Source organism: Anthonomus grandis, chromosome 7 (genome assembly GCF_022605725.1).
Source record: "Anthonomus grandis grandis chromosome 7, icAntGran1.3, whole genome shotgun sequence".
Classification (NCBI taxonomy): Eukaryota; Metazoa; Arthropoda; class Insecta; order Coleoptera; family Curculionidae; genus Anthonomus; species Anthonomus grandis.
This window is the reverse complement of record NC_065552.1, coordinates 21,266,881-21,294,687: the sequence shown is the minus strand read 5'-3', so window position 1 is coordinate 21,294,687 and position 27,807 is coordinate 21,266,881. Positions and strand designations below refer to the sequence as shown.

General features: G+C 32.5%; 2 protein-coding genes across 2 annotated transcripts in view; both read left to right on the top strand.

The window, feature by feature from the left end:
* Window positions 1-27,807, top strand: part of LOC126738415 (unconventional myosin-XVIIIa) — a 563,322-nt gene that overhangs the window by 72,739 nt on the left and 462,776 nt on the right. The gene's annotated exons all lie outside the window — the stretch shown is intronic.
* LOC126738417 (uncharacterized) lies at window positions 10,996-12,683 on the top strand. Its single transcript, XM_050443751.1, is given in 2 exon segments — window positions 10,996-11,101; window positions 11,161-12,683. Coding segments are annotated over 2 exon segments (1,191 nt in total). The 3' UTR covers window positions 12,246-12,683.

Genomic DNA, 27,807 nt, shown 5'->3' with positions numbered 1-27,807 from the left:
ATAAGTAAAGTTGTTCCTATATTTAAAAAAGGTAATATGGATGATCCAGGAAATCATCGACCCATATCAATAATACCGATATTATCCAAGCCCATTGAGCTCTGTCTAAACCAACGTTTCAAATCTTTTTTTGATAAACATAATTTACTTTCACCAGCGCAGTTTGGCTTTCAAAAAGGAAGTTCCGCTGCTGATGCACTCAGGGTAATGGTAGACTACCTGGTTAATGCATTTGAGGGGGGGGGGCAAGACAGCGGGTGCAATTTTCTGCGACCTCTCAAAAGCGTTCGACTGTGTCTCGCATAATATTTTGTTGAGCAAGTTGGATTTTTATGGTATCCGGGGTATTTGCCTAGAACTCATTCAGTCCTACCGTTGTGAGCGTCAGCAGATGATGACTTGTGGAGGAAGAACATCCTCCATACTTCCAATAACAGCAGGGGTGCCTCAGGGATCAATCTTGGGTCCTCTTCTGTTTTTACTTTATGTAAATGAATTACCCGCCCACTTCTCAGAGGTGATGTCTGTACAATATGCGGATGACACAATCTCAGTCGATCAGATCTGATTTCCCTACAGAATGGAACTAGTGCAACACTTCACAAGTTAAAAGCATGGTTTGCTGACAATATACTATGTTTGAATCTAAATTAAACAGAGGTGGTTAATTTCTTTTTAAGGGAAAGACATCAGAGAATAGACGCGACCAAATTTCTGGGTGTTTATCTAGATAATAAATTAGTATGGAAGTAATAAATAGAAATATTACATGGCTAATAGATCTGGCAATAAAACTCTCGTCGGGTCTTTTTCTGTTGCACAGAATTGTTCAATTGACGCCTGCAGTAGTATGTAGAACGGCGTATATAGGACTTTTTCAATCAAAGTTGTCATATGGACTGTTATTTTGGGGTAACTCGGCTGACTGGCAAAGAACATTTAAGTTGCAAAAATCGGCACTCAGAATTCTAGAAAACAAAAAACCAACAGATAGTTGTAGACCTTTATTCAAAAATTTAAAAGTCATGACAATGCCTGGCCTATACATCCACCAATATCTGATGTTTGCTAGAACACACTCTTTTAGATTTAGCACAGTAAATAGTAGGCACCTATATGACACTAGACATGGGGGAAATCTCTTACTTCCACAACAACGGCTTAGTCTGATCCATAAGGGCTATATGACTAATGCCATAAAACTTTTTAATGCAATACCCGAAACCACAAAACAACTACATTTAAATAGATTTAAGCAAGTAACGAAAAACCTGATTTTGGAGATCTGTCCATACTCATTGGACGAATTCTACAATAGTCTTTAACCTAGTCTATCAAAATTTATCGAATATTATACTTTCATACCTGTATAACAAAAGTTTCATATATACTTAGTGAGAATCTGATGCGAACCAAAATTGTATTTTGTTTTATGTTCCTGTCTAAAATTTTAGATGCCTTTTGATTGTGAACAAAAATGTCTCCCTTTATGCACTGTATTATTGTCGTTTGACAGTCAATACCTTTTGACAGTGCTAAGCTGTTGGATGTATATGAGCAAATAAAGAAGTATTAATAATATTATTATTATTAAAATTCATAAAATTTTAAAATTATAAAAGTTTCTGGGGGGTTTTGGGGGCCCTCTTTTAGCACTTCGCCTATGTGTTTCCAGCAACCTTGATGCCACTGACATTCGAAAATCTAACTGATCCATTTTGCCATTACCATCTTTATGGAGCCTCCAAGCATTTTGCAAGGCCATATCAATGCATTGCGCAAATAGTAGAAAGTACCACTTCTTCCCCCTTATTGCAATCCTATACTTGCTGAGGTTTTGGTTTCCCCCTATCCACTCATATTTTGTTGTAGAATTTTTAACAGATTAGGCTGATCTACATGGATATGTTTTTTTTCTGATTGGGAATATCTTTTTAGTTTATTTTGCGAAAGCACTGAGAGAGCGTTAGATGCTATATTTACGACATTTTTGTCATTCTATTTACATATGACAATTTCATTATCTGCAATAGAATGTTCGAAGGATCCTCGTACCTTTTTTTCATAATTGCTGCATTGGACAAACGTGATTGTGGGATTCGATTTTCTCGTATTGTCCTTGTAGCTTTTATTCCTCTTAGTTTTAGCTCTTTGAGTAAATAAAGAGACGTAAACGTAACTGTGCAAGCAAAATATAAATCGAATGATTTATATGAAGTTTTCTGTAGAATATCTGCATATTGCAAAACCACGCACGGACCAAGTCCCATATCCTTATATTTTTTACGAAGAACCTTGATAAGGATCAAAATGGAATATATAATCCAACCACAACGATCAAATCCAAAATTTATAATCCCAGTAAATAGGTTTTTCTCTAATAAATTGTTTTCTGTCATGGCAACCATAATAGGGTATCATTGACTCGTCGATGCTATGAGATTCTTCAATTCGGGCATATTAATAATAATAATAAAGAATTTTATTTAGCATAATAGCTACATACATTACAATAATTATAATTACAATATAAAGCAGTACTAAAGTCTACAAAGAAAATAAACTACAATAATAATAATAAACCAATAAAAGTTCATTACATACAGGGTTACATTAGGTATAATAGAGTAGTGATCAGCGTAATAAAAGAAAACGTACACAACAATAATTATTGGTATAAATAAAACCTAACTTAGGAAAAAACAAATGGTATAATAAAACTTATAACTAAAATCTTAAAAGAATATAATGTACAATACAAAAAAATAGAAATAGATAGATTAAAAAAATAGAAATAGAGATAGATCTTAGATATCCCTATTTAAAATATGTTTTCTCAATAGCCTCCTAAACTGGTTTACATTATCACAGGTCTTAATTATCACACGCAATTTATTAAATTCTATTGAGCCTCTAAATAAAATCGAATTAAGTAACTGAACAGTGTTACACCTATCCACTATGGCGAAATCTTGACGATGTCTAGTATTGTATGTGTGTACGTATATCCTTAAACGATTTTAACTTATCACAGATATAGCTGGGTAACAAACGATGTTTTAATTTAAATATAAACAAATAGACATTAAACTTTATACGTTCAGTCACATACATCATATTTAGGACACTTAACATACATTTAATTGGTGTATATCGATCACATTTTAAAATCAGTCTCATAGCTCTATTCTGTATTACTTCCAACTGGTATGTTTTATATTGTGGCAGATTAAACAACAACGTGGAGCAATACTTCAAATGCGGAGGTGCAATGCTGTTAAACAAAAGCAACTTTGTGCTCATGGAGAGGTTTCTTCCCACTCTGGTGATAAATCCATTTTTTTGGAGAATTTTCGCATGACGTAGTCTGCATGTGCACAAAAGTTTAAATTGGCATCTAGAATAGTACCCAAATACTTAATTTCACTCTCATAAAGGATGCTATCCCCATTTACAATAATGCTCACTCTATCCATGTCTATTTGATTAAGTCGTGACTTTTTGCCAAATATGCAAAACTTCGATTTAGCTGTATTTAAACACAATTTGTTAGTGCAAAGTCAGACAAATAAACTATTCAATTCATTTTTTAGGTCGATTTGCATTTGCTGTAAGTTTTTGCCTATAATATACACCATTGTATCATCTGCAAATAATACCACCCTACACTTTTCAAAAACTTTTACCATATCATTAATGTACAGTAGAAAAAATTTTTCATTTAGATTATTAAATAATGGTCTCAATTTTGCATATTTACCCCTTTAATAAACCTGTTGTTATCACTGCAGTGAATATCACTGATAATAAATTGAAATCTATCACGTGATATTGCATCACTCACCATTTTATTGTGTGTATCACTCCTATTTTGCTAATAAATTTTTTTAGAGGTAATGGTACATACCCACTAAGCAAGAGAACACCAATAAAGCAATACATCTCATTTTGCACTATGTCTGCTACACCGTTATGTATGTATTAGTAAAATGCAGAATTTGGTCTATGACATCCTTATCAAAAAATAATCGGATCGCGCTACAAAGGACGAAAGATGTTTTTCGTCATCAGTATCCCAATCTTCTGTTGATGGCTCTTCTTCTACGGTTTCATATATCTTTGCTTCCCCTCTCAGCTGAGATACGGGCCTGTATTTATCTATTTTTTTTAATGTTATCTTATTTTTAATATCTAGATATATCTAATTTATAGGACGGTTCTTAGCTACATCATCCTATCCTAAAACATTTAAGACAGTGAGACGCACTTCACGCCGCTAGGGTCTGTCAGGGCGACTTAATATAATACAAGGGATATTGACCACGGAAACTTAAGGGAATGAGTCTTAGAACTAGGATAACTATTAAAAATCTAAACTAAATACTAAGTCTTACATTTCTAAAGAAGGAAATTAGAAAGGAGATTATAATTTTTTTTTGCATTTTATCATCATCATAATATAAAATGGACTAGCTACTTTCACGCGTAAATTAACCACTAGCATCTCGATTTTTTGAGTATATTTTTTACATTCAAAAAATATGTGATTTAGGTCACATGTAACATTAGAATTTGTGCACAGGTCAGTAGGTAATACTTTAATTTTGTTGAGGTGTGCTGGGTAGCAAGCATGTCCAAATTTCATACGAATTATAGTTGTTTTAAAACGCCTTGGCACGTTTAGCTCACTATGCCAGTATGCAGAAGATATTTTTGGAACTAATTTTCACTAACTTGTTGGCAATTCTTTGCAAATATTTTCCCAAATATCATTCCACTTAACATTTGTATTTTTCGTAATTATTGAGTTTATATCAGTGAGACAAGGAAGATCAAATATGTAGTTGCCGACGGCAATACTCTTTTTGGCTAACAAATCTACCAGCTTTAATACCAGTACGAGCCTTAACCCATAGAAATGTTACTTTTTTGTTAAAAAAGGATAAACGACGTATAACTTTATAAGACCAAGGATACCCTCCTCTTAATGCCTTGAAGAACAGTCATGGAGTCCGCTAGTAGAACATAATTTTTGTTACTGTCTTGTAAGGCAAGTTTAAGTGCCTCTCGAATGGCAATTGCTTCAGAAGTAAATATGCTACAATTTTTGTCAATTTTAAATTGGTATTGAATGTCTAAGTCAGGGATGTATATTGCTGCTCCATTACCTTCTTCACTCTTTGATGCATCTGTATATTATATATGTATGCTCTTATTATGTTGTGATAATTCCAATTTAAGTACGCAGGATTTTATTTAATATGGAGCTATCAGTAAACGAAGGATATTTAACAACACATGTTTCGGCTGTGCTAAAAAAATCAATCTACTTCGTGTTCATCCCCTGAATCTTCCTCAGTGTCATCAGCTTGATTGGCATTTTCAGGCGGCAAAATTGCTACGCTTTCTTGAATATCAGCGTCTTTGTCTTGCTTAATGAGTTTAAGTAATTCAGGCAAACTAAGAGGCTTTTTCCAATACCTAGAAAAAAACGAATTAATAAAAAGTAGCATATAATCCTACTGCCCTTTTAAAAGGACTGCGTACCTTTAACCACATACTAAATAAAAAAAAGCAGAAAAGTAAGGTTTTGTGTATAAATAGCGAAACAAAGGGTTATGCTAAATAAATAATGTATAAAAACTAAAAAAATATATTTAGTGAAACGAATAAACTTATCTCCAATTATCCATTGCAAATTGGTACAAAATAACACCAAAAAGAGTGAAAAAAGTCACTTTTAATCTAAAAGAATTGCAAATGTCGCCTCGCTAGCTATTTCCAAACCATACGGACAATACTATTGTTAATGTAACGGATAATATTATTCGATCTTTAGATGAAAACGAATTCGTTGTACTATAGTGATGCTAGATTAAAGCAAAGCTTTTGATATGCTTAACCACGAGCTTTTATTGTCGATACTTGGTTTTGTAGTGATTTTTTAATGCTGCAATAAAACTCGTGGAAAGCTTTATCACACATCGAAAGCAAAGAGTTTGTTTAAATGAGAATTTTTCGGAAGACATGGCTGTAGTTATGGGAGTTCCTCAGGGCAGTGTTCTTGGTCCTCTTCTTTTTTTATTTATACGTGCGTTTTGTTCAAATGTTTAATGTATACTAAACATCATAGTTATGTTGATGATACTCAGTGATGTTGTCTTTTGATTCGTCAAATCCGCGCAATGCTGCTGACTGTTTAAATGAAGACTTCTATCTATATAATTTATCTGTAAAACATGGCTTACAGTTAAACCCTAAGAAATCTGATGCGATGTTGTTTACCAAACAAAATTTAAGGCAGCACCTATTGGAAAATTTAAAGATACAAATTATTAACGAGCCTATCGTATTTCAAGATATTTGCAAAAATCTCGGTTTGTACATTGATGCAGAATTAAGATTCTCATATCATGTGACATCAAAATTGCAGAAAGCCTATTCAATGTTGAAAACTTTATATCCGCAGCGCCATGAGTTAAATGTAGATACTAAGCGAATGCTGTGCGACTCTTTCATTCTTTCTAATTTTGACTTTTATGATACCTTGTTTAGACAACAGAGATAAAAAGCGCATACAAAAGTTGCAAAATGCATGTATAAGGTTTATTTTTGGTATTCGCAGGCCATATGGAATGTCGCACAGGTTAAAAGATCTTGAGTGGCTTAATATGTCATCGAGGAGAGAGTTACATTATGTGGTATTTTGCTACAATATTCTTAAGATGAGGTGCCTAAAATATCATTTGGATAGGGTGGTATTTAGAGCTGATATTCATCATCAGGCTAATGTTAGAAATAGACGGCGTTTAGATATTCCACGACATCGAAAAGAAATTTTTAAACGATTATTTTCTTATAATATTGCATCTGTAGTACTTACATAAATATATTACTGATCTTTCGTTAACGACAAACGGCTTCCGAAAATGCATGAAATCTAAGCTCCAGAATATTATTTAAAACAGAGCAATGCATTTAAAAATATGAATTTTGGATTTGGTATAGGTTTTTATTTTTGTATATTCTCTTTTTCATTTTATTTATGTAAAAATGTTTTAAATGTGTTTCCTTGATTTTTGAGCATTATTTATTTATTTTTCTTTGGGTATTTACTATTATATACTTTTTTTGGATAAATTATTCTACTTTATAGGCTACAACAGCCCTCAACTGCGTTGAGAAGCTGAAATTATGCCTTTTAATCCACATTTTGTCTGTCATTTCTCTTCATAATGATGTTTTTTTACAGCTTTGTAAATATATGTATATGTGGATTAATAAACGTTATTATTTTTATTATTATTATTCAAATAGTCAAGTTTTATTGGCGCCATCTATAATATGGCGCGGAAACGTTAATAAAATGAGATTGCGATTTAAAGTGTTGCAATTTGATAACAAATTACAAACAATATATCGAAAAATATGATATATTAAAAGTAGGAGATACTGTTACAACATTGAATAATATACAGGTTGGCGAATAGAAGACTACACATGGGCATTATAAATGACAACACAGCTTCTCGCATAATTTCTTGTTAATGAGCAGCGCGGCGGATTCCGATCATCTGATTTGCTATTTTCAGCACGGAACAATCAGTAGACCTCATTTTGCTGTGTGATTGCATACTGCTCTGTTAAGTCTTAGAGCGCTATTTTAATTTTTAAAATGTTTATCGTTAAAGCTGTTTATACCTTTTCCGAAAAAGTTCAACTGATTAAATGGTTTTATAGAGGCAATTCGGCAGTACAATGCAGGGATTTATTCTCAATAAATTTTGGAAATAGACCGATCCCTTGTGCAAAAGCTATTTTAAATGTCGTGTCAAATTTTGAGACGTCTTTTTGCCTCCAGGAATGTAGAAATTGTCACATCAAAGCTCAAGAATCACTTATTAAAAGGGTGCAGGAGATAGAACGGCGGGAAGAAAGGGTTTGCAGTGCTTTAGCAGTGTAGTGATGAGCAGAAGTGTTGGAGAGGAACTAGGTATGCACCATAAAAGAGACGAAAACATGAGACGAAAGAAGTCATTATAGATCATTTCTACCTGCAATTTCTCGTCGAGAGTTTTACCAATAAATCCAGAAACATGTTAGGCTGGTGACTATGATTGCTAAAAAAGCCATGTTGGCTAGATTCATTATGTGGTGGAAATTCATTACCAAAAGGAAAAACCAATTATAGAGCAACATTCTTAAATGGAAAAAAAATCTTGGTTGCAAAATCCCCTAAGAAGCTTTAACAACAACATCCGTATAAGAGTCGTTAATATTAAAAAAAACACAGACAAACACACACGAGAACATCTTGCAACTATATTGTCTAAAATCAGCCCGTTGAAACTCGAAATCTTTTGTGGTTATTCCCGGTGCGCGTCTATACACTTTTATGATTATCTTCGTAGTAGTAATTTGGTCCAAGCTTAGTGAAGAACATATGAGCTTTACGGTTTTTTTAAATACTTTTAAGAGGCATTAAGTTCTAAAGGAATTGTTGTCAAAGAAATAATTTATTCTCTGAAAATTTATGTCTGGGTTAATAATAGAGAATGGAGGTGTGAATGAGTGTACCTGGGACTCCGATACAGTCATGTTATTTTTATGTCAGTATACACGTTTTCTGGTATTTATTAAGTGAAAGATTTCTTCTCGGTCAGAGGGTTTGAAAATGTTCTTCGCCATAGGTCCATATGTGTGGATCTTGGTTCGTCCCTGGAGTAGAAGTGGACGAAATATATTTTGAGCTCTGACAGCAAAGGCTCTGAATTGGTTGTTTGATTATATTTATAAAAAAAGCCGGAAACATTCTGCACACACTAAGCAGTATTTAAATCTTTCTGATAACACAATTGCTAAAAAATTATGGAGTTCTGAATAAAACGCTAATGTGGGTTGCCCAAACTTTCGAATGCGTGGTAAAGCTAAATTCTTCTAATTAAACAAACAAATACATGTTTACAGGAAAAATATTTGTCAAATTACATTGCATATAAGTAAAAAAAAAATAGATTACCTAGATGCCTTGTGTACCTGTATGTACTCTTCCATAATATTTAAAACAGCAATTATGTATTTATTTTCTGTCCTGGTTTAATAGAGATCCGCCACCACAGTACACTTTTACCCAAAACTAACAAATTAAAACAATATTCCCTAAAGGAGATATTTATGGATTAAGTATCTGAATAAGAAGATTCCAATGTGTGTTGATATTTATTATAGATCTTTTATTAAACAGCTTTAAGCTATTTATTGACCTTATCACAATTGCCAACAAGTTATAAAGTTTCGGAGCTACATGATTAAGAAACCTAAAGCCAATTGTCCGATTATTTTTAACAGCAAGAAAGTTGTTAAATATCTCTACTTGTGTTATGATTGTGTTTTATATAATAATATGTGAACATTTTTATTCTTATGGGTAAATAAGCATGTTAACTGTATACAGGGTGGCTAAACGAAAATGAAACGGCTGAAATGGAGAAGAAAACGCTCGGACACGTCAATTTAGATTATCAGGGGGAAATATTTTCACAGTATAATACCACCCCCATCTGTCATCCTCTAGCCAGGGTGGAACTAAACTGAAAAATTTTAAGTGGAATAGTACTTGTTAGAAAGGTCTGTCGATTGTCTTTACGGCTATACCTAGTTGAAAGAATTTTGCTTCAGCTGTTCTCAAACTATTGACTATTTTAACATTTACTACAGTTTTTTGGAAAATCTGTATTAAATGTTGGGTTTTTGGAAAAACTGTATTAAATCGCAATTCTTTGTCAAACTATAAATTTATAACAATCACACTTAAACACTAGTCCAAAAAATGCTGAAAATGGCCACCGTTAACCTCCACACAATAATAGACATGTTGTTCAAATCGACGTTTAGGAGGGAAAAAATAAGAATGTCAAAATACAAATAAACAATAAATAATACTGTCACTTAGAGGTCAGTTCAACTTGGTCAGAGTGAAATCGGATCATTGATTTTTGTTTATCGTGTTAAACAAAGTAATAGTCAAAATGGGTTTATATCCTACAGGAGAGATAGATAGTAGAGTTGTGCATGCATATTGTTGCGGTTTTGGGACATGTTAATATGGAGCCTACACTAAGCACTCAACAATTAGCATCTGTATCTGGGATCAATCAGGGAAGTATATAAGGGATTCGAAAAACTCACGATTTCCACCCCTATAAAATAAAGCTGGTACATGAAATAAATGAAGACGATGAGGATCGTCGCTTGGAGTTCTGTGACATTAGTGAAAGAGCATTAAAGAATCCCAATTATGTGTTTAACATTTGTTTCTCAGATGAATGTTCGTTTTTCTTTTACCATCGCAAAAGTTTACAAAAGTACTCAAATGAGACCTTTTTCCTTTTTCAACCAAAGCTTAAAAAAAAACACAGAACTTTACAAATGTCGATTGTAAACACAAAGCCCTTTGGCAAGGTGACTTTAGCTTTTGCTTGCGGTGTTACCATTTCAAATTTTTTACAAGCGGTCTTAGAAATAATAATGTTAATAATTTTTTTTCGCTTTGAATATGTTATTTATGCGCTTAGAATGAAATATATCTATTTCTACATTTTAAAATTTTATTTCTACATGTAAAATTTTATTTCTACGTGAAGCGTATAAAAGCAAAACTAGACATTTGACATTTTCCAAAAAAATTAGTTAAAGATGGATTTTATATAGAAAAGTTGTTGACAATATGATTTTGTTACCATCAGTTGCATAGGTAGACATTTTAAAGCCATTCATGATTTAAATCTAGCATTAGATGCAAAAGCAAACACTTGCTTTTTAGCCAATCAAAGCGTGACTTTGTCTAGTCACGTGAACCTGCAAGCAGCGTGGCGCCATTATTTTTCTAAATTAATCAGTTTGAGGTAAAACGTGGTACGACAAAGAGTATAATAAAATAATTTTGTAAGATTTTTCAAGCGAAAAAAAAAATTAGTAAAAAAAGTACATGACGACATGGATAGTGACATTACTATTGAGCCTAGTCCAGCAGGCAACGGTCGAAAAAGACTGGTTAATAAGCAGCAGGAATGGAAAAGAGAAAAGGCCAAAATAAAAAGTTATGTTTACTTAAGAATTTTTTATTAGTGCATTCTATAGCGACAATTTTTGTTTTTAGACATTTACGAAAGCGCCTTTCTGAATTTCCCACGTGTGGTCATAAAAAAAAGCTTCAATGTTTGTCGCTTACTATGACCGAAATAAGGCAATTTAATGAAAAGTTTTATCATCAGGCTTCCAAATGATATCAAGATCTGTTTATATTGAAACACTGCGTAACGAATAAACCAAAAAGACCTGGTACCAAAATTAAAGAAAATGTTCGAAACAAACCAAAGACAGTCAGCGTGCAGTACAAAATTATCACTCCAAAAGGACAAATTTCTGTTTGTAAAAAGACATTTGTGGCTATACTGGGTGTTGCAGAAAATCAAATTGAAAGAATACTGAAAAAATATCACGAGACAGGTGTTTTGCCAGTTGAAAGAAGGGGAGGAGACCGTGTTTCAAACAAATCAGCCCATAAAAAACAGGCCGTACAGCATTTTATTGAATCCATAACTTCTGAGACTCATTACGCGAGGAATAAAACAGTTATTAGAAGATACTTACCTTGTGAACTGAACATAGTGAAATTGAGGAAGATGTATAATTCAAAAGTGAACGAACAGTTAAAAGTTAAACATTGTTTTTTCAGACATATTTTTGTACGAAAGTACAACATTGGCTTTGGATCACCAAAAGTTAATGTTTGTTCCAAATGTCTACAATTTTCGGAGAAAATAAAAAAAATCACCGATCCACACGAAAAGGTAAAGGCAATTACAGAACAGCGCGTACACAAACTACGCAGCAAAGCATTTTATGACTTGCTAAGAGATACAAATTTCAGAATTGCAATATTTTCGTTTGACTGCCAAAAAAATTTACCGCTGCCGAAAATTCCAGATCAAGCTTGTTTTAGTATGCAGATAAACCTCCATAATTTTACTGTAGTAAGTGGACATTCAAAGTCCAGTCTTAACCCTCAAACAGTAAAATCATTCATATGGACAGAGAATGATCGTCAAAGAAGCTCCAATGAGATAGTTTCCGCCCTTTTTAACACTCTTAAACATTTCAATTTTAATCAAGAGATCGAGCAAGTACGTTTAGTAGCCGATGGTGGTAGGGGCAAAATAAGAATACCACAATGGTTGGGATGATTCAATAATGGCTGCAATGCTGTTCTCCCCCCAATGTGAAATGTGTAGAACTTATATTTCCCATTGTTGGTCATTCTTTTCTCCCCCCTGACCGAGTATTTGCTGAAATTGAAAGAAAGGTGAAAAAATATTCCACTATTATTGATCCAGAAACCTACATCAATATTATAAAAATATTGAATATTCCACAGAGTTATATTACTTAGTTTTTGACTGGAAGACTGAAGTACAAAAAGTGGTTAAAACTCCTGCAACCTGGCATTTTCGGTTTCAACCATCGAAAAGACTAATATTTTTAAAAAACAGTAATGGGTTAGTTTTGGTGAAAGGTGAACCATTTTATAAAAATAATATTTCTGATGCCAAGAGTCTTTGTAAAAGGGGAAAGAAAAATCTCTCAAATTAATTTGCAACAATTAAGGGTAGGCAGAAGCTTAAAACCGGATAAAATCAAAAGCATATCTGCTTTATTAGCTAAGCAAGCTGAGGAAGATTGGGCTGGACGACTGACGAACACCTTAATTTTTTCTAACAGGCATTTGATTTTGAAAACCCTCATGATGTAGATTATCTAGAGGACCCTGAAGAGGTCCTCTAATAATGAGAATGAAGATTTAAGAATTTAATTTTTGTTATTTTGTTTAATAAAAGCATTACCTTTAAAGTTCGTTTTTGTTTTATTGCAAACGCTTATTATTTTTTGACACCATAGAATTTATTTGCTGGTCTAAGGTGCAAAACCAGACATATCCATTTTTTTTTTATCAAGATATCTTTTTACTGATAAGCTATATTTTTATAAGTGATACAATATTATTAGCTATCAAAATTTCAAATATTTTATTCAAAACCGGAAGTTAATTAGGTAAAAATTATGATTTTGGCAGGTTTTTCTCGTTCTACTCAAAATGGCTTATATGTCAAATGTCTGGTTTTGCTTTTATACGCTTCACATGTTAAATTAACATTGTTGTTTACTAATTCTAGTCTTTCAATGTTCTAAGGGAACACACCTTTATTTACTTATTTTGTTGGGTATTACGTCACTATTTCAGTAAAAATCAATTTAAAAATTATTATTTCATACGCTCAGTTGTTGAAAAGAAGAAGAAAATTAAAATTTTAAATTGATTTTAACATAATACCAAATAAAATATGTTAATAATTATCAATTCGTCACAATATAGATTTTATTCACACCTTTATTAATAGCGTCAAAAACTGTAACCTGACTCGTGTTGACTGTTGTTTAATTTCCAAGGAAAATAACAAAATTAATTAAACTGATTAAACTGGCACAAAACAGGGTCCCTTTTAAAGACCTATGGAATAATTTAGTAATGTTTAGAATTTTTTAAATTGTTTTTGGAGGAGATTAAATGGAGACCAATAATTTCAAGAGAATATTGATAATCAAATCAAGTAAATATACATATTCTAGAAAATTTAAAATATATATAGGGATCTACAATTTACAATAACAACAAAAACCTAAATTGGGATCTAAATAAGGCCGTAAAACAAGATGAACTACTTAAAAAGGAGATACTATAGTGAAAATAATAAACTAAAAGGAAATAGAACTTTAAAGAAAGTTAAGTAATCAATTTAAACTACAAAATACGAAGAAAACAGTACAAAAACCATAAGAATAATAAATAACGTACTTACATTTTCATAATAATATTAATAAATTGTTAAAGATTGTCTGCAACTAGTTGTGGCCCTGTCTGTTTCTTAGCAGAGATTCATCTTGCAGATAAGAATGCAGTTAAGAATTGAGCTCACATTAGAAAAAAAGACTCAAAACTAATCACATTTCCACAAAGAAAAAACTAGAAAGTATGTATAATATCCATTACATCTCAAGAAACATAAGGTCATATAAGTATACATTATAGTAACACGTTACAGCTGCAAATAAAATCAATATTGACCTGGGTCAACATGCAATACTATATAAACATAAAATGAACGGGCATATGTATGTGCCATGAGTGTGCCCAGTCGATTGTCTCGGTCCTTTCAGGGATATTTTAATAATACCCAGATTTATGACCACATTTGCCCCGTCAAGATAGCATGAATGAATTACGACCGTGCGGTATTGTTATCCTTATTCCTTAACTACTCGTTTAACTGGTTGCTAATAAATCAGCCACTTATGCATGAATATTGTCTCACTTTGGATAGAATTGTTTAGTATCTTAAGGAGAATATTCTTTGATGGAGGGTTTGTGAGTCGGTCAGGCATATCAAAAGCCTTGGAAAATGCACCAGAACATGATAAAAAGTAAATACTTTGATTTCCGCACTTCTGAATTTTCCAGACATGTATAATAATATATACGCAAAACAGGAACTTGGTAAAGCCACCAGAATATTATAGAAAGTTAATACTGGCATAATGCCGCATTCTAGAGTTGAACATATCCGACGTGTATATAAATATAAACGCAAAAATAGAGAACTTAAAGTTTATCGACTTACAAACAAGATAAATTTTATCTTAAATAAATAAACCTTAAGTGATGAATTTATTTATTTATTGATAAAACCCAAACTGAATTGTATCAAGTTTGATTTTGTTTAGGAAAATTTACACAAAACAATTATTTGAACACATATTGAGAAAAATCTCATGCCAAGTATAATATACTGATTTGGTTAGTAAATAAGTCGGATATTATCGTACAATTTAAAGTCCATAAAGCCGACATAAATTGCCCCGAAACGGCTTCTTTACAACTGTTAAAAAATGCACTTCATCTCGATAAAAGGGATTAAATTGCTATAAAACGACAGAAATGCAATAAATTGGTGCCTATCTACATTCTTCTGCCGTATAAAAGAGCCTGATCTCGTTTGGTAAGTAAGTGAAACATGTGCTCGTTTACCTAATCATTTTATGCGTTCTTTTTATGTATTTTATCAAAGAGTTTCTTTGAAATACTAATTTGATGGCATATCTGCAACACTTAATTGGAATAGCAGCAGATACATGAACAGAAAGCAAGTAGCCAGCATTGGTATTTAAAGATTGATTTTATGAAAATGATGAGACATTAAGCATATCATAACTTCTGTACAAAGTGATTTTTTTCCCTCGATAACGCATATCATATTTACTTGTAACCCTGTAAACACCAGAGAACACGTAAAATGATATCCTTACTCGCCCACTCCCCTTTCACCAAGAATAAATAAACTAAACGATTCAACGCAATATTATCTTAATGATATAATTACTTTGTCAGCTGCCATGTTAGGCGCATTTCATTTTAAAACAATTACGGACTAACTCGGACCATAAAGCACCGCGTTTCTCCATTTCCGGTAGGTCGGCAAACTGTTCGCTCGGTTGTTTCGGATTGCCGGCGATTTTAATTGCCGAACAAAGTAACGACCTTATAGAATTCATTAAAAAACGACGTGGAGCTAAATGAATTCAGATTAAGAATATCATAGTTTATTTATACAGGGTGATTCATTAAGAATGGGCAATTTCTGCACTGGAAATACTACACACACCAAAATATGGCGATTGAGCTTAACATGTCTTATACAAATGTTGCAGGTTTACGAGATATAGGGTATTTAAATCTGGAATTTTAATTTGAAATTTCTTAATAATTTTGTGGTTTGCAGTATCGTCTTGAAAATTGGCCACTTTGTGTGTTTTGACATGAAAATTATTTATTTTGTGGTGAATTTAGCATTATTTATACAGAGCGTTAGTTACATCCTGTTACTTAGGTAAATTACAACATATATTTTTTTGCCTAATCAGTTATGGCTAAAACGACTAGAAAATCTAAAAGGCAGTTCATATTTAAATAAAAAAGGTACTCTTGTTTATTTCATGTTTTTTTATAAGTTTTTAAGTTATTTGCATTTTAAACATTCAGCGTAAAAAATCCTAAGCCACCGTTATTACATTGTCTTAATAGGAATTTATTCTTTTAAATTACTACTATGCTGGGTAACAAGAGTAAAGACAACAAATAACAATCAGTAACAATATTAAAAGAAAACTTCAAAGTATTCAATACACTTTGTAAGGCGTCTCCTTAAAGATCTTTGAATATTAGATAACATTTGTCGATTATTTTTGATAATATTAGCAGCTTCTTGTCAATTTTCTGTCGTAATTCTTCGATAGAATTAATTGTATCTTTGTAAACCATGTCCTTCATGTGTGACCATATTGAGAAGTCAAGAGGGTTTAAGTCTGGACTTCTAGATGGCCAAACAAATTCACTGTTAATTCACGCCCAATCCACCGGTGAGGAAAATGTTCATTCAGGTATCGCCGTACTGACAGACAAAAAATGTGGCGGCGCATAAACCACATGTCCCGCCTTAAGGCTAGTGGTACATCTTCTAGTAGTGGGCTCAACTGTTGTTCAAGGAAGTTTATATAGAGAGGCCAATTCAGATTAGGAGGAAGTTCAAAAGGACCAATAAAAAAATCAGATATTACACCACACCAAATATTTTCCTTGAATTGATGCTGCAAATGTTGTTCCTTTAGAGCATGTGGATTTTCGGAGTCCCACAAATTATTGTTTTTCCAATTAAAAACACCTTGTCTAGTAAACGTCGCATTGATTTATCGGCTTACCGCAATTTATAGATTTTTTTTTGAATTAATATGTAAAAAGTGTCACCGATTTTAAATTGAATTTAGCAAAATTGTTTATCTAGCCACCATCACTGATTTGATTTGATATTTGGAACTGAATATATACCTATATGTAGATGTACAATTGAATAAGTATAAAGTGCTAATTTTACTTTATTTTCTCTCATAGTCGTAATTTCATAATTATAAATTAAGTATTATTGTATTTGTTTTTTAATTGAGTTTATAGGTTAAATTAGTTTGTTAATTATGACATTGATTTATCCTTCGATACGAAAGCTGGTTTTACCGATGTAAAGCTACGTTTTCTTTTCGTGCTAAAGGCCTAATAAAGGCTATACTCTATTTCAGAAGTGTATAGAGCAATAAACTGGGGAATTTCGTTCTGTTTGGCTACATTTCGTGGTAGTTCATAGGCGCAGGTACTTATAATATTTATGAATTTAATTTTCACGGATTAAATGCCTTTATTTTGAAAGAGATTAAATACTAAATAAATACTTTTAATCCTTTTGTATAGGTACCTATCTTTTAACGCTTTGTAACATGCAAAAATGGGGTCAGGTAATATATACAGACTATAAATACTTTTAAATCATATTTTAAACGTTAGTAGTCACTGCTACGCTGTAGTGTAATCACAATATTATTATCCCAATATTTAAAAAATGGAGGTATTCAGTCCAACGAAAAGATGTACTAAAAATTCTCCACTATCGCTGAGTGAAAAAGTTATTATTTTAAATGTACATGATTGCATAAAACACGATTACCCTAGTTTTACTGTGCAAGAAATTGTTGAAAAATGTTCTCGAATGAGTGGAATTGGAAAGTCCACCATTTTCAAATTGTTGCGGGAAAGAAAAGTAGCAGGTCAAGTGGAATCTCCCAAGCAAAAGCCAGGACGACCTACAAAAGTCCTTGATGAAAATGCTAAATGTATAATTCGAAGAAAAGTTCACTCTTTTTATTTTAAAAAGGAAATACCCACCCTAGACAAAATTTTAATGGAGCTTGGCCGAGATGACAGTATTCCGTTGATAAGTAGAACACTTTTATGGAAAACTTTAAAAAATATGGATTTTGCCTGGGAAAAGCATAACCGCAAAGCACTTTTACTGGAGAGCGACGAAATTGTTTGTTGGAGACGACAATACTTGAGAAGTATCAAGCAGTACCGCAGGGAGCAAAAGAAAGTTTTTTATCTTGATGAGACGTGGATTAACGAAGGTTATATAGTCCAAAAAATGTGGCAAGACAAAAATATAACCAGTGCTCGCCAAGCTTTCATAGAAGGCATGTCTACGGGTATTAAAGTACCTTCGGGAAAAGGAAAAAGACTTATAATCACACATATTGGAAGCGAAGAGGGATTTTTAAAAGAAGGTCTGCTAACCTTTGAGTCGACTCGCACAGGAGATTACCATGAAGACATGAACTCAGACGTTTTCGAGGACTATTTTGGTGAAATGATAAAATTTCTTCCGGCTAATTCGGTGGTGGTTATGGATAACGCAAGCTATCATTCACGGCGAATAGAGAAGACGCCAACTTCAAGTTAGAGAAAGCAAGAAATTATCGATTGGCTGACTGCAAAAGGTATTGCGTTTGAAGCAAATTTGATAAAAAAAGAACTGCTGGCAATAGCAAACTTACACAAAACTCGTTTCATGAAATACGCCGTGGAAGATATAGCCGAAAAATATAATATAACTGTACTGCGCTTACCGCCATATCATTGCGAACTAAATCCTATAGAACATATGGGCGCAGGTAAAAGGATTTGTAGCAAGACAAAACACGACTTTTAAAATGAAAGATGTTAAGCTACTGTTTGATCAAGCCATTACGGAAGCGACACCAGAGAATTGGCGAAAAGCAGTCCAGCATGTAATTAAGCAAGAGGACAAAATGTGGGATCTTGACAACCTCATCGATCAGACAGTCGATCCTTTAATTATAATGTCAAGAGGTGATGACAGTTCGTCAGATGACGAAGAAGACTACAATCTATTATAATTTAAAATTGTTATACACTGTTCAAAAAGTGCCAGATCCAAAAGTGACATTTTCAACTGTTTTACTCTACATATTATGTTCAATAAATTTGTGAAAAAAATATATTATTCCATTTAAACAAAAGTAACTTTCTAAAATAAAATAGCATTTAAGTACATTAATTATAAGGTAAAAAACAAGTCCCAGTTGCACGCCTTTGGCGAACCGTTTTCAATGTTTATCAGTGGGTAACAATGTGCAAAACTCATAAATTGACCCAAAACCGGGTGGCACTACCTGCAATCAACGAAAAGAAAGAATTTTACATTGAAACTAATACCCAACTAAGGTAGTGGCATAAAATATTGGTGGATCACCAGGTACCACTTTTGCATACCTAATGAGGTTTTATTGCTCTACACACTTCTGAAATAGAGTATAGTATAAATACATACATAGTTAATACAGACGATTTTATTGGCATCGTTTTTTAAAGATTGTAAAATATCTCAAAAAAAGCGAGTTAGGTGTAGGACATAATTTGTAAGAAATGTATACAATAAATAAGCAAACTTTATGAAATAGAAAAATACAGGGTATTCCATTTAAAAAAATCGAGATATTGCATATTTTATTTGATTAAATTGGTGAATGAATATTAGACACTCTGTATTAAAAAAACTTCAGACTTTTACTGAAAGATAAAGCTGCGATACCGTAAACTAACTATATTAAACATTTCGTTTGTCTAGATTAAACACATCGGTTGCTATAAAAACTTTAATAAACCCCTTCCAACACTAAAAATATCCTAAAAATACGAATTAACATAACGCCATTAAATATAGGGTGTTCCATTTGAAAAAAACTACATATTTTTCCATAACTTATTTTCGACGACCTGTATATGTAAAATAATTTTTAGTTTGCAGTTTTTTGTAAACCCTTTTAACCATGTCATATAAGTTTTTTTCCACTTGGTATAGCTTAGGCGCTATTTTAGCCGTACGCCTTGCTGACGCACCCTGTATATGGTTAATAAACATATGAATACTTGCAAATTATTTTATGTTGTAAGAGTCATTACTCACCATCTCATTACTGGCTTTAATTATTCGTGATCTCTGACAGCCCTTTTGCTACTTAAACTTTATAAATGACCACATTTTAGTAGAAAATTGGGAAAATTAACTTCAATCAAAATGCCTACATAGTCATATCTATTAAATAAGAGTGGCATTTCTTGTTTGTTACGTAAACTGATAGTCAGAAACATCGTTTCTTTAATATTATTATTATAAAAAAGTTTAGTTGCTTTTAGTAGACATGCAAGCCAAAGCCACAATTTAGTGCTAAAGTTGTAAAAAAAATAAAAGCTAGCAAAGCCCTTATTTGTCATAAAGCATCTTTTACAAAGTTTTGTCTGAGTTTGTACTATGTATTATGTTAAAATTGCTTAAAATAATTTTATTTACACCTCTTCTAGTATGTCATCATGTTCTACGATTGATAGAATACAGCTAGAATTGAAAGTTATATATTAAATAATTAATCGCCGAATTTATAAGAGCGAACAAGCGAGCGCAGTATGAAAAACGAGAGTCAAATGTTCTTAAAATTGTCCATTGGTAACCTGATCATTTGAAACTCCCCTGCAGCATTGTTACATTGACATTATTATCATGGGAAATTTGGGTGACGTTGTAATAGACACGCAAGCCTATTTACTGCCAAAATCGTATTCCAGCCGTCCTTTCGGCAAGCTTATCTCTTTAAAAACAGATAAGTCTCTACTTTTTTGGTTACTGTGGAGCTCACTAATATACTAAATTTTATACTTGGTTAGGTTCGAAAACCGAAGCTGCACTTGCAAACTATTTTCTGTTGCAAGCGTCATTACTCACCACCTCATTACTGGATTTAATTATTATTTCGTGATCGCTGGCACCCCTTTTGCCACTTAAAGTCTAAATGATCACATGTTAGTAGAAAATTGGGAAAATTAGCTTTAATCAAAATGCCCACATAATATCTGTTAATTAGCAAAGGCATTTCTTAATATTTGTTTGTCTGATGATTTATAATTAAGAAATTTTTTAAATAATACTCGTTTTTTATATTATGAAAAATATTTTATTATGATTGGGTGTACTATTAAAACTGGTCTTACAAGTATGCTTTTCAAATGATGAATTGAATGAATTAATGAATGAATAAAAAGCTCGTGTCTCCTCTCTACAACCTTGTTTTACACCATTTTATCTTACCTACATGGTAGGGAGTTATAACATAGACAATCACAACGTCAAAACTAAACAAATAAGTAGGAAACCTTTAAGAACTCTTCGATAATCTCATTTATATCTATTGCAATAAGATTTCATTGTTTACGGGCTTCGACGCCAGTACCGTCTAGCTATTACTTATTCAATTAATACTTGGGATGCACTTATATATGTATATTTTGAATAAATAAAACGTGACGTTTTAAGAGAAGAAATATTAAATAATGCATGGCTAAATTACCCTTTTGTGCCGAGGTAGGGAATCTTAAATGTAAATAAAAAAAATATACCGGGTCACCCAATAAGACTGTTCCTTGGCTATATCTCGAGAACCGTTCTTCGTATGACTTAGGGATAGCAAAAAATATTTGGTAAATCGATTATGAAAAATCCCTTGAAAATATATTCAAGTTCTAAAAGTGACCACCAGAGAGGGTGTAACTGCTATCCTAAAGTTTAAAATTACATACAGTACAATATATTACGGAAATTTTTACAAATACACAATTCAATTTATAGACACAACTTAAAAGTTATAATATAATTCATAGTACTAAATATAGATATTTTAACAATAATTAACGTGATTTTTATTTTTCAAATTATTATTAGATAATGAATCCATTAGAATGAAACGAAAAATTTTCTAGACCACAAATTAGGCCTGTGTTCAAAATGTTTAATTTCCTAATTGATACAAAGACAAAAGAAAGTTTTTGTTTCCTTTGTAAATAAATAAATATGTTATTCTACTATAAGGAGCAGAGGAGCGGAGGAGGCTCAAGAAGTAACTAGAAGGAAATTAAAAATTTTAACAAAATTGCATAACAAGTGAATCGACTTTCAGGAGATTATAATTTTAGGACAACTGGCAACTACGTAAACTGATAATCAAAAATAACTAACAAATGCACTTTAAATTACTTTATCAGTAACTTTTTAAAACTATTATAGTTTCGTGTAATAAACTGTTTTAGTTCAATATTTAATTTTTTTTGGTTATGGTTTGCGAAGACCACCCCAAATTGGTATCTTAAAATCAAACAGTATCTTAAAATAGACTCTACAAGGGAATTATACATTATTTTTATTGTGTTTCCATTTAGAATGTTTTGAAGCTGGCTTTAAAAATACATTTTCCCAATTGTTGTCTGTAAATGTCACTGCAGTGCCATCGGCAAAGCCAATAATCGAATCATTCTTTAGCAATTGTCCCAATTCATTAATATAAACTAAAAATAAAACTGGTCCCAGGACTGTGCCTTGAGGTACTCCACTGCTAATGACCGTCCCGCTACTTAATGTATCATTACATCGTACTTTTTGGATACGATTTTCCAAACATGACTTAAAAAGATCTAACACACGGCGTCTCACCCCAATACGGTCCAGTTTCCATAATAGCAAGGAGTGAGAGAACGTGTCGAATGCTTTAGCAAAATCCATATAGATTGCCATGCATTTTTTATTTTGCTACATTTTAGATAGTATATCCCGGTACCATCAAAATATATATTTATTATTATTTTGCCTGCACCCAAACACAACTGTTACTAAGATTTTGTGATTCAAAAAAATCCACGAGGCTTTAACACATTTTTCCCATAATTTAGAAAAGTTACCTAGAAGTGGACTTTTTTCGTGGACTGGTTTTAGAATAAATGATTTATTTACAGTTATATATATTATTATTTCATTTTTATCATTGGTTGTGTTTATAGATTAATAACTTCCCATATTTTTTTATAGTTCCTCTCTGCTACGTTAATATTATCTTTGTAGTAATTATATTTAGTTTTTCTAATTTGTTTTTGTAATACGTTTCTATATTTCTTGTACTGCGCCTCCCTTTCCGACCAAATATACTTAATTTAGTTGAATCCTTCTTCACCAAGGGCCTAGTTTTGACACCATGACCCAAAACCCTTCAAAAAAATAGAAAAAATTAATTAGAATGACTTTTTGTTTATAAATGCCAAATAACATCCAAAGGAGCTAGTGAAAACTGTTTTTCAAAATCTCGTTCCTAACCTCAAATATTGGGAAAGTGAAATTAATGGATCTTTGAACGCCAAGGATGGTGCGGTAAATTTCCTAAATTTATCAAAAATTTGATACAGAATGGATAAGATGATATAGTTTGTACTTAAAACCGAAAATAGGAGCCACTCTTTATAAGCTTATATTCCACGCTTATATTTTGTAATTAAACGAAAATATTATTTTCCAATCACGATGTATAGACTTCAGCCTTATTTGTAGAGTTCTAAACAATTTTTTCTGTCTGGATATCCTTAGAAAAAATTGTAGGCACTTTAATATTAAGAATTTGTTATCAACGCATATTAAACTTGCCCCTGTTTTTAAAAAGTCCTAATTTTAAGTTGAAATTTTACAATGAAAACATGAATATTGATGTGCTAGGTAGAAGAATACGCCATAGAGTATACCTAAATGAAGTTGAAGTAGCTAGGGCCGTAACGTTACTTGAGGAAGGTTATTCCAGAAGAAGAGTCGCAGAAATTCTCAATGTGAGTCCGACCACTATAAACAGAGGATGGATTCGGTATTTAATTTATGGCATTATCAGAAGAAGGCCCTATACTCAACGTCAAAGGATCACATCACCTCGAGAAGACTGTTTATTAAGTGTGTGGACGATTAAGGAACGAACCAATACTGCACCAGAGCTTCAAAATGACTTAGCAGCCACAATAGGAATCAGAATTTCTGATCAAACAGTACGTAATAGACTTTATCAGTGTCAATTGCGTGCTAGGAGGTCGGTTAGAGTGCCTCGTTTGACAGCAGAACATCGTCATTGGATAATACCACAATGAAGTAATATTTTGTTTACGGATGAGTCTAGATTCTGCTTACATCACAACAATGGACGCGTTCGGGTATGGCAATGAACAGGTGAACGGTATTTGGACTTAGCTGTACAAGACACTGTTCTGTTTAGCGGAAGGTCTATTATGTTATTGGCTGATTATATGTTTCAATGGGCGTACCGACTTAGTGGTAACTGCACACGGTTCCTTAACGGCATTGCGTTACTTATAAGAAGAATTTTTAACACCACACATGATTCCTTTTGCGCATAATATGGGAGCAAATTTCATTTTACAACACGATAATGCCATGCGTGGCTAGGATAACAACAATTTTTTTAAATGACCATAATATTGAAGTTATGGAATGGCCGGCCAACAGTCCAGATGTCAATCCTGTCCAACATCTGTGGGATACATTAAGATAAAGATTATTGGAGCGGCAGCCTATGCAAATCATCTACCAACTTGAAGAACTTTTTGTGCACGAATGGGAACAACTACCCCAGAAGTTGATCAGAAACTGTATTGAGAGTATGCCCAGTTGTTGTGCTGAAGTTATCAAAGCCAGAGGAGTGCATGCTAACTACTAGGAATAGTTTTAAGCTACTGCCTTATTAAGCGACGGAAAAAATATTTAATTATTGATTTATTGAAATTTGGATTTTTTTATTCCTAAATAACATATCCGACGGGCTTAAGACATTTACAATTTTAATAGTAGTCTTCACAAATAAAGCAGAAAACGATAAGTTTTGCAAAAAACTATTCCACAAAAAATTATTTACATTTTTTGGTGGCTCCTCTTTCGTTTTGAGTAGTAACAATTGACAACCTAACTTAACTACTAACATTTACTAAAAACATAACCTCAGAAAATCTTGTTATGTCAAAATTCATTAATTGTATCTTAATTAAACCCTAAACACCAAGTTTCAATTCAATCTCACCAATGACAAGAAAGTTAGTAAAACATAACATCACAAAATCATCCCTACCCTACCATCCTCTGATCTTAAAAAAACAATAAACCTTTTTTTTATGACGTAAGAATAAGAATATTATAATTATTATTATTATAATTATTATTATTACGCTCACTCATATTAAGAATCTTAACAAAAATATTTTAAATAAAATGACATTTTATTGGTAAATAAAATCATTAATGCCCAGTGCCCACTGCTACTTTGTCCTAATATTAATCAGTTCTGAAACCACTGTGCAAACAATTGGTTCGGTCTATTCCCTTGGCCTCCAAAGAAAATATTTAACACAAGAATCTTTAGTTGTTGCCTTTTGGAATGATTCAATTGCAATAATTTTACCTGCCTTGATTTGTATCTCTGGGAAAGGATTAAAGATATAGTCTTTGCATCAAGGTATTTTATAGTCAGTAAACTAACTATAAAATACCCTCGATTATACCTACAATATTATTAATAAGTTCAGGATGCGTTTAATCTCTTTGGAGCAACGTGAATGTTCCGATGATATAAATTTTCTAATGATTTATGTTTTTTATACTCAATTAACTTTACTTATTAATAACACAACGGCAGCTTTAACATCTTATTCATTTTGTAGCTAAATTTTTAATAGTTTTAGGAAATTTACCGCGCGATCCTCGACCGTCAAAGATCGATTAATATTACTTTCTCGATATTTGAGGTTCGGAACGATATTTTAAAAAACAACCTTCACTGGATTCTTTGGATGTTATCTGGCTACTTTTTTATAAAGAAAAAATCATATCATTTCATTTGATTTTTTAAATTTTTTTTAGGATTTTAGGTCATGGGGTCAAAACTAGCCTTCTTGTGAAGAAGGATTCAACTAAATTTTGGTTGATTATTACTGCCCAAGGAATGGCAATTGGCTTTTTCCAACGATGCCAAATTTGTTAAAATCTGTCAAAACGTTAAGAAGTTAAAGTTATTATTATCAATTTTAAAATGTAAGATGACAGTTATGTCCTTCGATGGTTATTTTTAGAACTTAAAAATATTTTCCATCGATTCTTCATTACCGATTTATTTAATATTATGATTTTTTTTACCCCTCAAGTCATACGACAAACGCTTGCCGAGATATGGTCGATACAGTCTTATTGGGTCACCCGGTACATGTTATACCCATAAATATCGGTTTTACAACACATTGACATTATTGTCGTAGGAAATTTGGATAACTTGTAATAAACACGCACGCCCGTGTTAAGACCAAAATTGTATTTCTCGTCTCCATTTAATAAGCCTATCTAGTGATCACTCATATAAAAGCTCTCAAAGATTTATTTTTGATGCTGTGGATTACTCTAAGGCTAAATCTTCACATTTTGTACTATATTGACCAAATAAAATAGCTTTCGCTAAAAAGAGAAAATCCATGGCCTATCAAATTACTTTCACCCTTTTGAACGTCTTAGTTCCCGTAGGCATTATAAATTAGTAAGTCGGTATGTAATAATAAAGATCAACTCGTCTTAAAACACAATAGCCAAGCGCGACGGTAATCTCTCGGCATCACGCAATAAACTCATTAATTTTCTGACTAAGTCTACCTGTTTATAAAAGTAGTCGGGAATTCCCGAAACTTTCACTGTTTCTGTCACCCCATTTCAGTGGGGTTGAGATAAGATCGATCAGGAGGGATGCAATGATGCCAAATTTTTCGAACAGCTGGATTTACCGAGATACCTTGATAAGATTACGCTTGACATACGTACAAATGTATGTTATTTATCAAATAATAGAAAGTCTTGGAAAATGTGATTTCGCATTTTCTTTAGTATGCCACACGATTGCACACACATATTGTGCAGCTGTTCTTAGCATGTTTAGAATAAATCAATTTAAAACCTTATCACCTTTGATTAGTTTTAGACTTCCTTGAAGTGAAAGTGTAATAGAAGATTGATTTATTGTTGCAATATTTTACGAAATATTTATCTATATTGCGTCTGAATTTGTAATATTGTGCTTATAAGGTGTTAAATGTCTTCGAAACTATTCTGTCTCAGTTAACAGCAGAGCCTCATTAAAATTATTATGGCCGTTAAGGTGTATTTCAAACTTGTATTCAAAGTTGTATTTGTCAATAGAATCTCTTAGACTAGCGCCTCATTGACTTTTCAAGACTATTGGCCTCTGGTCATCCTCGATGAGGCATAAGAAGTCTACCAAGAGATCTATTTGCACAACCGTCTTGGTTATCCCTCACATCAAAAGTGGGCTTCTTACCTATAGAACGAAATTTTGTCTCTGGTTAAGGAGTCGCACAGGATTATTAAAATATTGCAGTAAACTCGACTCGTCAGGGGTGAGATCTGGTGGACTTGTCTATGTTTTTCTTCTGCATCCTTCGGGCCTTTGATCTGAGATTTTCTGGGGCCCATTATTACTCTTATTAATTTAGAATAGACCTGTGAATCAGTTCACACTTTTCACCACATATCCTATATAATAAGTATGACACAAGGGCACAATAACCTGTACAAGCCACTGTATAACCCAGATTGGCACCAAAATGCATTTCACCACGTAGCATCCGGAAGAGAATTTCTGTCCAAGTCCTAATAGAGATGCAGAATAAATGTAAGGTCTTCATCTATATTTAGTGCCAGAAATCTATTGGACATCATATTTAAGATGCCTATACAGGATGGTCCAGTTTAAACGTCATTAATTTTAATACGTGATGGCAAAATAGACTCATTATAAAATTTTTCTCAGAAATGTATAATAACAAAGATACAGGGTGTTAAAGTTAAGAATAATTATCGGTTTATTCATCATACA